General features: G+C 40.2%; 1 protein-coding gene across 4 annotated transcripts in view; it reads left to right on the top strand.

Moving 5' to 3' along the window:
* spag9b (sperm associated antigen 9b) overlaps positions 1–11,788 on the top strand; it is a 58,087-nt gene extending 46,299 nt beyond the window's left edge. For 2 of the 4 annotated variants that reach the window (XM_046853558.1, XM_046853560.1), the window contains 17 exons: positions 1,578–1,634; positions 2,715–2,891; positions 3,413–3,542; positions 4,023–4,115; positions 4,794–4,967; positions 5,065–5,236; positions 5,336–5,542; positions 6,072–6,246; positions 6,355–6,477; positions 6,898–6,978; positions 7,067–7,134; positions 7,222–7,370; positions 7,782–7,953; positions 8,519–8,632; positions 8,777–8,956; positions 9,542–9,676; positions 9,908–11,788. In XM_046853558.1, the coding sequence (XP_046709514.1) occupies positions 1,578–1,634; positions 2,715–2,891; positions 3,413–3,542; positions 4,023–4,115; positions 4,794–4,967; positions 5,065–5,236; positions 5,336–5,542; positions 6,072–6,246; positions 6,355–6,477; positions 6,898–6,978; positions 7,067–7,134; positions 7,222–7,370; positions 7,782–7,953; positions 8,519–8,632; positions 8,777–8,956; positions 9,542–9,676; positions 9,908–10,026 (2,326 nt within the window). In that variant the 3' untranslated portion in view covers positions 10,027–11,788. Of the gene's footprint in view, positions 1–1,577; positions 1,635–1,768; positions 1,772–2,189; positions 2,193–2,714; positions 2,892–3,412; positions 3,543–4,022; positions 4,116–4,793; positions 4,968–5,064; positions 5,237–5,335; positions 5,543–6,071; positions 6,247–6,354; positions 6,478–6,897; positions 6,979–7,066; positions 7,135–7,221; positions 7,371–7,781; positions 7,954–8,518; positions 8,633–8,776; positions 8,957–9,541; positions 9,677–9,907 lie in introns of all 4 variants that reach the window. The other 2 variants (XM_046853557.1, XM_046853556.1) reach the window with 2 other exon arrangements.
* Positions 11,789–14,541: the final 2,753 nt, after the last annotated feature.

The following is a 14,541-nucleotide window of genomic DNA, read 5'->3' as shown; positions in this document are numbered from 1 at the left end:
AAACATAAACCTATATAAATCTACATAAAACACATTACCTATATAAACACCACTTGTACAAATCAACATCATAACATAAACATAACCTCTATCTATCTATCTATCTATCTATCTATCTATCTATCTATCTATCTATCTATCTATCTATCTATCTATCTATCTATCTCTCTCTCTCTCTCTCTCTCTCTCTCTCTCTCTCTCTCTCTCATAACCTATAAAAACATAAACCTATTTTAAATTAATAAATGCGTCTAGAACAGAACCTATGTAAACATAAACCTATATAAATTAACATATATAAATATAAACCTATATAAATCCAAGTTGCAAGATTGTTTAGTCTCCACCTGAAACTTTTATCTAATTTTTTCTTAATTGTTATTATTAAGCTTGAAAACATACACAACAATGCCAGGAGAATATAAAATAAACTATAGTGAGCGCAGTGTCACTGTGGCTGCTCACTCCATACTGAAAATAAGATTTGTTGAGTTTATGCATAAAAACACTAAAGAAACATTAGCGCTATGGATTCTTTAGCGTTTAATGTCTAGCTTCAAGAATTAAAAGTAGAAAATCCTGACAATTCCACATATCAATAGATGGAAGGAGTGAAGACATTTATTATAGTATGCTGAAATAAGTAGAAAAGTTCAGTAGAACATATCTTTAACAAACTAAATATTACATGTAAAACACACACACACACACACACACACACACACACACACACACACACACACACACACACACACACATACACATCTCTATTACCCGAATAGGTTCCAATAAAAATTTTATTTTTAAATTCAATTTGATTTAATTAATTATATTTGTGACAATTTAATTGATTACTCAATTTAACGAATGTAATAAAAAAAAGCGCATTGTATAAATTTGATTTATTTTAATTTTCTGAAAATATTATAAAATATTATTTAGATATTATTTACCCAAGCAGGCATTTCTTTGTTTTACAAATGTAAACTGTTTAAATGTTGATCATCACAAATGTTAATAATAAACTGCGTTAATAAAAGAAAGACAAGATACTTTTGGTGGATAAAACATCACCTATATAATTCTACATATATATAATATTAACATAACCTATGGAAATCTACATATACAGCCTAAATAGACCTACAATTTGCTAGTAGATTGAAGGAAGTATTCTGACTATGCATATACCTTATATAAATACTTTACACAGGACAGAGACATTCAGGGAAAGAGCAGTACAAACAGGGACCAAACACCAAGAGTTACTCTATAATCAAAACTCACTTCTAGCTAATACACGTATCCTTAATAGACGTACTTTTGTTTTCTCCGAATGTCTCTTTCTCACACATTGCTTTATTAAGCCGGTGTTTCTCACCTGGCTTTAGCTGAAACATACAGGAAAATACAACATACAAGGGAAAACATTAGGCCAATAATTTTTTTTTGTGTGTGTGTGCATTGAAAACATAACATTTATAAACTGATAACTATCGATTATTAGTTTGTTATGGTGAAGTAAGCTTCTGTATGCAATGTTTTATTTTTTAATTTGAGATTTCTTCCTCATGCAGGGCCTCCAGAGAGAACCCAACCCTGACTGAGAAGAAAAAATCCAGCATCTGGCAATTGTAAGCTTTACATCCATATTGGAAAGTCATAGGCCCTGTTTTTTTTTTTTGTTTTGTTTTGTTTTTGGCGTCCATTCATTTTCTCCCCTTTTCCTCTTTCATGTTTTTTTTTTGTTTTTTTCCCCCCCATACAGGATGTAGGTAAAAAATGAAAAGCAATGCTAGTAAATCTACTGTTGCAGTTGGTTTGGCTTTTAAACACAAAACTCTTTGCTCTTGGATTTGGGAATGGTTTTTCTTTAAACCATTGAGGTTTAAGCTCAACTTGAAAGTAAATTAGAACGAAAAATCGCAAGTCTGCTGCAGTGCAACTTCCACGTTTTCATTGCACGGGTTTATTGTTTACTTTTTTTCAAAACGTGGATTCAGCTCTGTGCTCACTTGGCCATTCCCAAGTCTCGGTCTTGGGGTTTACGTGAATTTTCTGGCTGTGGTGTGATTAGATTTTTTGGGATAAATGATTGTGGTTTTGCATACTCAGAATTTCTTTATTCTCCTGTGTGTCCCTTTTATGTGCCCTTTCATCCTACCTTTTGTTGTCCTGCGTGTCTGTAGAAGGTTTGTGTTTGGGTGAGAGAGAGAGAGAGAGAGAGAGAGAGAGAGCTTGTGTAGACTGCAGGCTTTTTTTAGATCATAACATGGTGCCGCATTTCAGATTTCTTTATGCAGGTTTATTTATTTATTTATTTTAGGTATTTTGAATATAAACAGCAACTAATAATTGATTAGCCAAGCAAGTGTACATGAAATGATTAATAGAAAGTGTGTGTATGAGTCAGCTAATCCTAGTATGAGTGTGTCCAGTGTATTTTGTTAGTTCTCTAACATTCATCTTAACATGGTGGATCACATGAGCATCTCGATCTCAGTCTCGGTTTGATCGCGAGTCATTGCTAAGCAGGGTGGGGGCATGTTTGGGAATCAACCCGTCAACCTCCCCCTAACGGTTCACCGATGACATCTAACACCTCTGCTGCTACTGCTTGCATCTGCATATCAGTCCTTGTCTCTTTGTCTTTCTCTATATCCCCCTCCTCTCTCTTTCTTCTCCTCTCTATGTTTTTTCCTCCCCATCCCCAGTTTCAGCAGGCTCTTCAGTTCGTCGTCCAGCGGTGCCGCCAAAAAGCCGGAGGCTCCTGTTAACGTTAAGTACAACGCCCCCACCTCGCACATTGTCCCCTCGGTTAAGAAGAGGAGCAGCACCCTTGCTCAGCTACCCAGCGACAAGTCAAAGGCGTTTGACTTCCTCAATGACGAGTGAGTAGGGTTGCAAAATTCCAGGAATTTTCAAGACTGGAAACTTTCCATTAGAGTTAGAGGGAATTACACCGGGATTTTACAAGATCGCAGGTTAGCCTGTAACAGGGAACTTAAATGTAGCTGGAAATGCTGGTTGGTTGGTTGAAATCAGATTTAATGCAATTTCAGTTGAATTTCTACCCTGCACATTCATCACATGATTAATGATTAACACCAAATAATGCAAAAAATCTTGGGGAGTATTCAGGTAAATTACACAAGTATTGCATACATTTATGTTTAAAACTTCCTTTTGCAAAGGAATTATGCTAACAATTAAGTCAAAATGTCATAAAAAAAATCTGTATTAGTTTGTATAAATTCCTGGTAACTTGGAATATTAAAAAAAATTCCCCGGATTTTTTCCCATTGAAAGTTTCCGGAAATGTACGATACATCTTCCACCCCTTTGCCACCCTGTGAGTGAGCGATCTGTTTTTGAAGCTAGATTTAAGACGCACACGTGTTTGTGATTGCAGTCCGGAGGTGGAAAACATCGTGTCACGTAGGGAGCAGAAGAGAGCGCAGTACCAGCAGGTGAAAGCCCATGTCCAGAAAGAAGATAGCAGGATACAGGCTTATGGCTGGAGTTTGCCTCAGAAATATAAGGTATGTTTTTAAACTCTGGTAAAATACCTGAAGTCGATCATTTTTTTTAATGACTGTCATTTTCATGCTACAAAAGATTTATACACTGCTATTGCATTGGGTTGAAAGCATGGTCATCAGTGGTGAACAGTAAGGAAGTGAATGTAATTCGTTACTGTATTTGAGTAGCTTTTTCACGTATCTACTTCACTGAAGTGTTTCCATTTGGCGAGACTTTTACTTAAACTTCACTACGTTTCAAAGTCAAATATCGTACTTTTTACTCGTCCTCCTTTTTATTTAGGATCGGATAAAAATGTAACTGGTTAAACATGTAGCAAGCGACCAATCAGGGTCGAGCGCGTGCTCTGTTTAATATTTGTTTTGATTGGTGCTTGGTGACATCTACTTATCACCAACATACAGTTTAGTATTTGCTGAATTCAGTATATGCATTCAGTTTGCTGAATTTAGATTCTCTCTTTCTCTCCCACACAAAAGGTTTCCAATGGTGCACAGGGAGACACTAAGACGAAGAATTTACCAGTGCCTGTGTACCTCAGACCTTTGGATGAGAAAGATGCTTCCATGAAGGTAAGAAGCGTTGTTTTATTTTCGTATTCTTCGGTGTTGATGGCAAACCAGAAACTGCTGCTTGTCGTTTTGCATCCTTGAATGATGTCATCACGTGGCCGACGTTTGCCCAGCCTTTAGGCAAATCACTGACGCCACGTGTTATTTGTTCTAACACGCAAGACCGCACGCTGCACGGAGAGCGCTATATTATAGACATTATTTATCGTTTTTATTAATGATAATATATATCAATGGGTTATATAATATAATATATATATAATATTCTGGTTTACCATTAACACTGAAGAATATGGAGATAAAACATTGTGTTTTTTTTTTTTTTTTTTTTAAATCAAGTATGCATTTTAAAACAGTTGATTTAAGTTAGTTTTTGGTAAAATACAATATCAGTCGATCTCTGATCTTAGATATGTTTTGTTTGCTAAGTAAATCTCTCTCTCTCTTTTTTTTTTTTCTTTTTTCTTAGAAGCATTTGTAAACTGCAGTTTAATACCTTGAAATTTGCAACATCTTTTCACATCTTGTCTTTTTGCACCAAATTATAGGGAGTAGTATTGATAACAGTATCGATAAGTACCGATATCAATACAACGTATACGATACCCATTTCTAGAGAAATCTCAAAAATGCGACCTAATCCTGACTGGCTGACTCTAAACATCCCTGTGTGTGTAGCTGTGGTGTGCTGCAGGGGTGAACCTGTCAGGGGGAAAGACCCGTGACGGAGGTTCTATTGTCGGCGCGAGTGTGTTTTATAGAGATGTCTCTTCAGTGGAGAGCGGCAGCCTGAGCCCCCGACTTGCAAGAGGCTCTCAGAGCAGTTTAGACAAACTGGAGCAGGAGCTCAAGGTAGCAGTCAGGACACTTTTGATTTTTTTTAATAGAATTGGTTATAAACGTTTTTCCGATATTCCGGATTGACATTGTGTCCTGGTGTGTTTATCAGGAGCAAGAGAAAGAGCTGAGGCAGCAAGATGACTTCTCCAGTCTGGTATGGATCTGCACTAGTACTAACACCACCTCCAAGGTCATAGTGATTGATGCCAACCAGCCTGGAAAAATCCTGGAGAACTTCTTTGTCTGTAACTCTCACTTGCTTTGCATTACCAGTGTCCCAGGTGTGAAGAAAAGGCCCTTTTTATTTATTTATTTATTTTTTAACCATAGAGTGCCTATAACTGATTTTTGTTCTGTACTGCTGAATGGTTGTGCTGCAGGTGCCCGGGAGACTGATTACCCTGCTGGTGAAGAAGTACCTGCAAACAGCAATGCAGGTGGGGGTGAGGGGGCACTACAGACTGGCACTGCAGCAAACAGCAGCTCTGCCGGCTCTGAGCACGGTCTGGATGGTATCATTGTGGTTGGCTGTTCTGTCGAAGGAGCTGTTGCGGTTCCCCAAACTGCAGGCACAGACTCGATCGATGGTACAGGATCTCAAACATCTGATGTTATAGTGCTATTTATTTGATTTTTTTGGGAAATCTTCACAAGGTTCTAGGGGTGTGACGGTACCTGTAGACTTACCAAACCGTTTCGGTACAGGGCTTTCGGAACGCAATCCTTTATTATGTGCAGAACATTGATCGCACTGTCACTGTTTTTATTGTTGTTATTATTATTATTATTATTATTATTATTATTATTATTATATACTGCTTTTAGATTGAATGTTTGTTCGCACCGATTTAATTAAATGTCCCGAAGTTAGCAAACAGTTTACACAATAACACTTCTTTAACTGGACCATTGACAGATAACGAGGACTAAACATTTTTTGCTCGCCGTGCTGATGTTTCGCTTCATCTCTGACGTGGGGGACACACTTTTTTCCTGCTGCCGTTTGACCCTGAACTCTCTGCCATTTTTTTTTTTTAATAAAAAATATAACAAGCGATTATATGTTTTGCATTCCCCCCAACAACTGTGCTTCTTCCACTCTTTCCCCCATTACAGGCGATGTGTTAGAGCAGGTCGGAGTGGCTGCACCTGAAGAAGCTATGGAGGCCACGGAGAGCAGCAACACCACGCCTGCAGAGGACGGCCAGTCTGGGATCTACACTGAACATGTGTTTACGGACCCTCTGGGAGTTCAAAACAATAGGGACACACTGTCCTCTTACACACAGAGGTGCTGCTCACAGACACTGTCAAAAGCTGTCCACATGCATACCAATAAAACTTCCACTGTCACGTATTAAATCTAGGGCTTTTGTTTTCTTGCTGAATAATGCTTTAGGGAATGCGATCTTGTGAAGGACGGCGTGAGTTCAATGCCGGACGAGCAAGACCTGATGAGGGAGGAGGCGAACAAAATGAGCAGCGTCTTGCCCACTATGTGGCTCGGGGCTCAGAATGGCTGGTGAGTTTGCTCATAGATCTGTCATTCATTGTCATCTCATGTTTCCACAAGAGCTGCAGTTTTGGGTCAGAACATCTCCAAAACTGCAGTTCTTGTGGGATGTTCTCGGTCTGCAGTGGTCAGTATCTATCAAAAGTGGTCTAAGGAAGGAACAGTGGTGAACCGGCGACAGGGTCATGGGCGGCCGAGTCACGTTGATGCATGTGTAAAGCGAAGGCTGGACCGTGTGGTCCGATCCAACAGACGAGCTCCTGTAGCTCAAACTGTTTAAGAAGTTAATGCTGTTGATGCTCGATGGATCAGGACTGTTTTGGCAGCAAAAGGGGACAACACAATATTAGTCAGGTGGCCATAATGTCATGCCTGATCGGTGTATAGACAAGTAACCTGCACCTTTTGTTTTGTGCTTATCTGTTGCAGTATCTATGTCCACTCGTCTGTCGCACAGTGGAAGAAATGTCTGCACTCCATAAAGCTGAAGGATTCTATTTTGGGGATTGTGTATGTAGAGATTGACTTATCACACAGTAGTTTAGTTTCACTTCACAGTAATCAAATGGAATCCCTCATTCTGTCTTTCTCTGTGTAGACACGTGAAAGGAAGGGTTTTAGTGGCCTTGGCTGATGGCACTCTAGCAATATTTCACAGAGGAGTAGGTGAGGGTTTATTGACAAAGTCTAAATATTAACGAATTAGCTATTTCATTTTTTAACCATATCCTGTTGTGGTGTTTCTCCATGTAGACGGTCAGTGGGATCTGACGAACTACCACCTGCTGGACCTGGGTCGGCCGCATCACTCCATCCGCTGCATGACGGTGGTGCATGATAAAGTGTGGTGTGGGTACAGGAACAAGATCTACGTGATCCAGCCCAAAGCTATGAAAATAGAGGCAAGACAAACTTGTTGTTATGTAGATGTAGAGATACGTAAAAAAAGCTACTTAAGTACAGTAACGAATGACATTTACTTTGTTACTCTCCACCACTGTATAGACTATAAGATAAATAAAAAAATAGCTTTTTGGCTCAACACACTAAAGATTTGTTACTTATTTGCTGCAAATGAACTGGATTTCTGTTCTAATGATGTTTGTATGTATTTTTTATGGACATAAGAAGTAGATTTAGTTTGTACATACGTTTAATTATATTCGAGCAGGACTATTTAAAAAGAATTGTCATACACGTATTGATGATAACCTGATAATCTATGTGTCGTTATTGATTCTGCTTAAACGACCATATAAATATCAGGAAAGTTATGCAGGTGTTTCATTCACTATATTATTTACCCACGTTAGAAGTCCTTTGATGCCCACCCTCGGAAGGAGAGCCAAGTGCGGCAACTAGCCTGGGAAGGAGACGGCATCTGGGTGTCTATCCGTTTAGATTCCACGCTTCGACTGTTCCATGCACACACTTACCAACATCTGCAGGACGTCGACATCGAGCCATACGTCAGCAAGATGCTGGGTGAGCAAGTGTATATATATACACACACATACACACTATATTGCCAAAAGTATTGGGTCACCTGGTCATATGTATGGATGTGATTTTTGAGTATTGCATTCCACATTAAGTCTCAATTTGCTCTTCTAATTCCCTCCACTCTTCTGAAAAGATGTTCCACCAGATTTTGGAGTGTGCTTATGGATATTTGTGTTTATCAGCCACAAGGGTATTATGAAAGGCAGGTACTGATGTAGGTGAAGAGACCTGGGGGTGCAGTCAGCGTTCCTATTCATCCCAAAGGTGTTCAGTAGGGATGAGATCAGAGCTCTATAGCAGACCACTCAAGATCTTCCACTCCAAAGCATGTAAAGCATATCTTCAAGGAGCTCACTTTGTGCACAGGGGCATTGCCATGCTGGAACAGGTTTGTTATTATAGCGAATCTAAAGACGTCCTGTACAATTGTGTGCCTCCAGCTTTGTGATAACAGGAAAGGTCAGGTGTCCCAATACTTTTGGAAATATAGTGATATAAAATGATCCCTTTGGTGCTGACATTAGCCTTTTGGTTATTTTTGTCTCAGGTACTGGTAAACTCGGCTTTTCCTTTGTGAGGATCACTGCTCTGATGGTCTCGTGTAACCGCCTGTGGGTGGGGACGGGAAACGGCGTCATCATCTCCATTCCCCTCACAGAGAGTACGTGATTAAAAGTCTTTTCCTGACTGTCGTAAGATCATTAGCTGATGTTAATATGGCGATGTAAATTTAATTTTTTTTCACGTTAAAGTATACTGAATTTACAGTGTAATTAGGCGTAATAAATTTTGTTTTCCAACAAAGCGAATAAAGTCACCCAGGGAACCCAGTCTAACCGGCCGGGCAGCGTGATCCGTGTCTACGGCGACGAAAACAGCGATAAAGTGACGGCGGGTACTTTTGTCCCGTTCTGCTCCATGGCCCATGCGCAGCTCTGTTTCCATGGCCACCGAGATGCTGTCAAGTTCTTCACTGCTGTTCCAGGTACGGCTCATTCGTACCCTTTATCCTTTCTGTCCAACATTCAGCCGCTAGGATTGCGAAAGACCAGGTCAGGTGGTATGGAACCTCTTCATTTGACACAACATTTAAGTGTCTACACTTCCACTTCACTCCTCTGATTCTGGTCTAGTTGTTCCTCAAGCCCGTTTACATTCTACGGTCGATCGGGATTTTTCCTCCCATGCACCAAAACTGTAGAACTCTCCTCGTTGAGATTAAACAGGCCGAACTTTATAGTGTTTTTAAATCTGCCCTTTCAGGATAGCTTCTGAGAAATCTTTTTATTATTTTGTAAAGTATTCTGTGATGTTTATTTACTTATTTTATTGTATTATTATTTTATTAGTAGTAGTAGTATTAAAATTTTAAAGCACTTTGAGATGTATAAAGTAAATTATTATTATATTATTATAGTTTCTTGTTTTAACATGTTTTCCATGCTGGTCACTGTCAAGACACCATTGAATAGTCCAGCTCTGGACATGGATTTCCTTCTGTTGTTTGTTCATATATTGACGCGCTTTGCCTTCTGTTCGCCATGTGTATTTTGTTTTCGCCGTATCGTAGGCCATGTCGTCCCAGCTGCTGGAGCAGGAGGCGAGGCAGGCACTGACAAGCCGGCAGCAGACTCGCCCACGCCAGAGTTCTCCAAGTCAGTGCTGGTTATGAGCGGTGGAGAAGGCTACATTGACTTCAGAATGGGTCAGTGTTACTACACTCGGACGTTATACGCTGTGTGTATGTATGTGTGTGTGTGTGTGTGTGTGTGTGTATATATATATATATATATATATATATATATATATATATACACACACACCGATCAGGCATAACATTATGACCATCTGCCTAATATTGTGTTGGTCAGTGTTCTTCACTTCTCTGGTCATAAATTGTATTTATTAATTTCTTATTGTATGTCTGTCATTTCAGGCGATGAAGGAGGTGAGGGTGAGGACCTGAACGAACCCACTCTGAAACTGCAGCCCTTCCTGGCGAAAGCCGAGCGCAGTCACCTAATAGTGTGGCAGGTCATGATCCACGAAGACTGAGCTTAAAAGGCTTTACACTCGGGCAGCCAATCGGCAGCGGACATTTAAAAAGCAGATTGACCTTTTTGTGTCTGTTCTTTTTCGCTTGAAGGGACACTGTTATTGCGTCCAGCTATCAGGAATTAGTCTTTTGCACATACACTGTTGTGGCAATAGGAGTCACGATCCTGCAAACCCACAAACACACACACACACCTAAACAAATGGATCCATTAATCCATACAAAGCTGTGACAGCGGCCCGGGTGCGATCAGTCTGGACAATCCGACGGGGGAAGTTCGTCCATTTGAAAAGTTCTATTCTAGCCAGGTTTGCTTTCTTTCATGTCCCCCCCAGAGTTCACAAAACAGCTCCCATCTGTCACAGCGAAATCAAGATATCCGTCAGCACAGTGCTCAAGTCGATGATTATTAATCAGAATACCGCGTTCTGTGTAAATAGCTGGTGTGAAGTGGCTGGAGGGCGAAACGATCGCACAGCCAAACGAACCCTTCTTATGAAATCGCTGCTCCTGGGCTAAGTCACGGCTTGCAGAAAGCTTGCATGCCCCAGTGCCTGCTCTTGTCTTTAGGCTGCTGTTGCTGTGCTCTAAATCGACCCGCAATTCTTCAACTTCTTCCCAGATCGAGTCGAGCGTTTTTTCTCAAAACAGCGTCTTTGTCTGTCGTACTTTTACACATACACTGTTCCTGTGATCACAGAAAGAGTTGAACGAATGACAGAGTATCTATTTATATATTCACGTTCGGTTTACCAAAGGAATTCAGATCATTTGTAGTAGTTTTGTATAAGGGCGCGGTCAGATCACGTCCAGCTGTAAATAGGAAGTCGTAGTCGTCTAAAAGGAAACCCGTTATGCAATATTGTTAGGATCATGATCTGGTCATAGGCACAGTGGGGGATTTTTATTTCCACTGCTTGGTTTCCTTAATAGAGCATCTCTCTCTCTCTCTCTCTCTCTCTCTCTCTCTCTCTCTCTCTCTCGTAGATTTAAATGCCTATTTTTATGACACTTTTGTACCTTTTTTGTCTTTTAGCCTCTAACCACAGGCCTCTGTAATGCGTTAAAAGAATTGGCTAACATGTTCTGCTGCTGTTATGCTAGTGTTCGGGGTGTACTGGAGGGCTTCGTCTGCAGTCGCTCCTCTTCTCCACGAGACGTGACGCGACTTCACGTTGCAACTTTAGCCATCTCAGTATTTATTTCTACGAACGAGCCTTTGCAGAAACGAATGTAACTTTGTATGCTGAATATAAATTTTATCTGAAATATAAATACTGTACATGAAACAAATGAAGTTGGCGTGGATTCAAATTAGCATCGGGTATTCGATACCGTTACTCGAACGATAGGAATGATTAACCCTAAAATTGTACCTTCACTGAGCTATGCACTATTTTATAAACAGTGTGTTTTTGAGACTCGGCCGGCGTGTTTGTGTCGTGACGGCTGTTTCGAGAGTGTGTGCTGTGTATGAAGAGTTGTGTGAATGTTGTACTGTGATCCTCCACGCCACATTTTCCAGGTCAGGGTGTGTGAAGATGGGAGTGGCTGTAACTGTACCACTCGAAGCCCAAATGCGGGTTAGAGCGTCTGTAAAGGGTCGTATTCCCGCTCAAAGCATAGCCTTACACTCTTTTGCTATTAAACTGACATTTTCTGGAAATGTGTGTGTTACTTCCTTCTTCCTTCCCAATTTTGACCTATTTTACCTTAAGCGCAGTGTTGGACCGTAATAAAGTAATGCGTTACTGTACTTAAGTGGCTTTTTAATGTATCTGTACTTGTGTTTTTATTTGGCAAGACTTTTACTTGAACTTCACTACATTTCAAAGTCGAATATCTTCCTTTTTTACTCTGCATTTTAGCGGAATCAGTCGTTCCTTTTTATCTACGACTGGATAAAAAATTAACTGGGCAACCGCGCAGCAAGTGACCAATCAGTGTAGAGCGAGCGCTCTGTTTTGATTGGTGGCATTTACTTAATACATAATTTCAGCGTCAGTTCAACAGAACATTTTGAGAAGAAAAAATGATGGTGATGGTGAAAAAATGATGATGTGACTCGAACTCGCCACATCACCCATGGTCTTACTTGTGATGATTTTTTTTTTTAAGTAGTTGAAAAGAAGGTTTTGGGCTCATGATAATTGTAATCGATATCAATCAGTGTTTGACTCATATCATTTTATTAATAGATCAGTGTGCCGAGAGTAACATTGGAGTCTTTTCACATAAACTGAGTTGATTAATGAAAGAGTCTCGTGACAAAAATATTGTAGGAACATTATAGCCGTAATAAGCCATAGTACTTTGGATAATTGAATAAATTTGTAGGTGAAACGTTTTGTACTTAAATTCAAGTGAAAGTTTGAAGAAAGCATGTTTACTGGAGTAATATTTTACCGAGTGTATCTCTACTTTAACTCAAGTACATGCTTTGGTCTATTTGTCCACCAGTGACCTTAAGAAATTAATCAGTGCCTTCCTGAAAGTACGTTCCAGAATTCCAGAATCATCAGGGGGTAAGGAAGCACTTAAATCATCTGAATGTATTTATCAATCTTTTTTTTTTTTTTCTTTTGCGTCTGTGAACCTGCTGAACCTTATGTCATCAACCTATTCTCCCACTAGGGGGCAGTATTGTACCACAGCTTTACCCTGCCTTTGAGATGACTTTCAGATGAACAGAGTACTCTGGCTCAGCAAAAGGAACATGCTGTACATTTCCTGCTCTCCTTGGGCAATGAAGCTTCATATCAGCACTAATGCTCTGAGCAACCAGGTGATTTTTTTGTATAAATAGAAAAAAAAAAAACACATTTTCCCCCAAGAGTATGTCGATTGACTTTGAAGTAGAAGAAAGCATGAAATCATCCATGTAGGCCCATTTTTCTACACTTTCCAGTACAAACTATTCCATCAGTGGTCACAACTGGAAAAGCGATCAAACAATCTGGGAGGATTTTTAGGTGAAATGCGTGGAGTGTTCCTAGTACATGCAAAACTACAGTCCTTCTGCTTCCTCCTCCTCCTCCTCTCTCTGCCCCCTCACTTTCCCCTTCTACTGAACAGACTTTGCTGTTACGTAACCTAGTCAGCTGGGGTATCCATGAAGGATTCCCAGGGCAGAAGGATGGTGTTTTGCTCTCCTCACGTAGCCCGAGGGCCTGGACACTCCGACCAGCAGGGGCTTCGTATCTAGCAGTGAGGGAGCGGCGTGTATGTTTGGATACGTGTGAGGAAAAACTAAGAGGCGGCAGCTGTTTTATCCCGGGTGGCCTTATTATCGCTGTAATATCCTCGTTATGTTATTCATTACACTCTGTTTCGTTCATTTAAGTCGCACAATCTCTAAATGGATGCGAACGCGCTAATCGGGGTACATGGAAATAAAATAAGGGCCCTACAAAGCCTGGTCTTAATTAGCTTCAATCACAGCCGCATCATAGTCGTGCATACGAGACTTGCCAGTTACCCCTTGAATCTATTCCTTTCTATTTTCAAGGTCCTTTTAGCTGTTAATCAGACAAGATAAGACTAATAATAATTCCTCATGTTCCCATATGCAGATTTATCCAAGTTATGACAAATTTTCCCTTGAGTATTTAATTCAGTTGTGTCCACTATTTATGATTAGGTGTGTATATTTCACTTGCCAGAAATGCAGCTCACTCTTAAGATTAGATGATTGGAGGATTTGGAAGCTTTTGTCTCCCCCACATGCCCTGCATCTGCTCAGACTAACAATGTCAGAACACGTAAATGATCCCATAGTTGGGTTGCAGTTGCTCACAGGAAAATGAAAGTCAAATAAAATGACATTTTAATATATTTTGTATAGATGCTGTACAATCAATGAATCCAATCTTATTGAAATATACTGTAGTAGCAGTAAAAACACATGGCAGAAAAACTACAAGTTTCAAGACTACAATGATACAGCTAGACAGTTAATTGCACATAAATTGCCCAAGATATTAATATTTGGAGACTGGCCCTGTTTACAAGGAAGTACTTTATTTATCTACGTTTACACACTATCAACTTCAAAATAGTCTCCTTGTACAGCAATGCAGCGCTCCCAGCGTTCCTCCCACTTCTGGAATGTTTCCTGGAAGTCTTCTTTGTCGAAGAGTGTCGAGCACCTTCTGCGATTCGAGCCGGAGTTCCGCAATGGAGTCAAAACAGCGAGCTTCGAGCCGGATCTTCATCTGGTGAAAATCGTGTTGGTTTTTCCTGTCGAGAAACTCGCATGAAAGGAGAGCTCGATGATGGCACGTGGTCAGGGTTGCACAGCTTCCGATGTCCAAAGGACGATGACTTGTGAAGGTCGGTGTTCCCTGTGACTGTGCTGCCACCTGTTGGCGTGTTACAAAACTAGTTATGAAACCTTTTGATACCACCTCCTTTATAAGTGTGGCATAAAAATTATTCACTATATGAACTATATCGTCTATATGTATTTCGTGCACCAGCTGTGGAATGCCCTGAGCAAGGAGTTATATATCTAC

Source organism: Silurus meridionalis, chromosome 7, assembly GCF_014805685.1.
Source record: "Silurus meridionalis isolate SWU-2019-XX chromosome 7, ASM1480568v1, whole genome shotgun sequence".
Classification (NCBI taxonomy): Eukaryota; Metazoa; Chordata; class Actinopteri; order Siluriformes; family Siluridae; genus Silurus; species Silurus meridionalis.
This window is presented reverse-complemented; position numbering and strand designations above follow the sequence as displayed.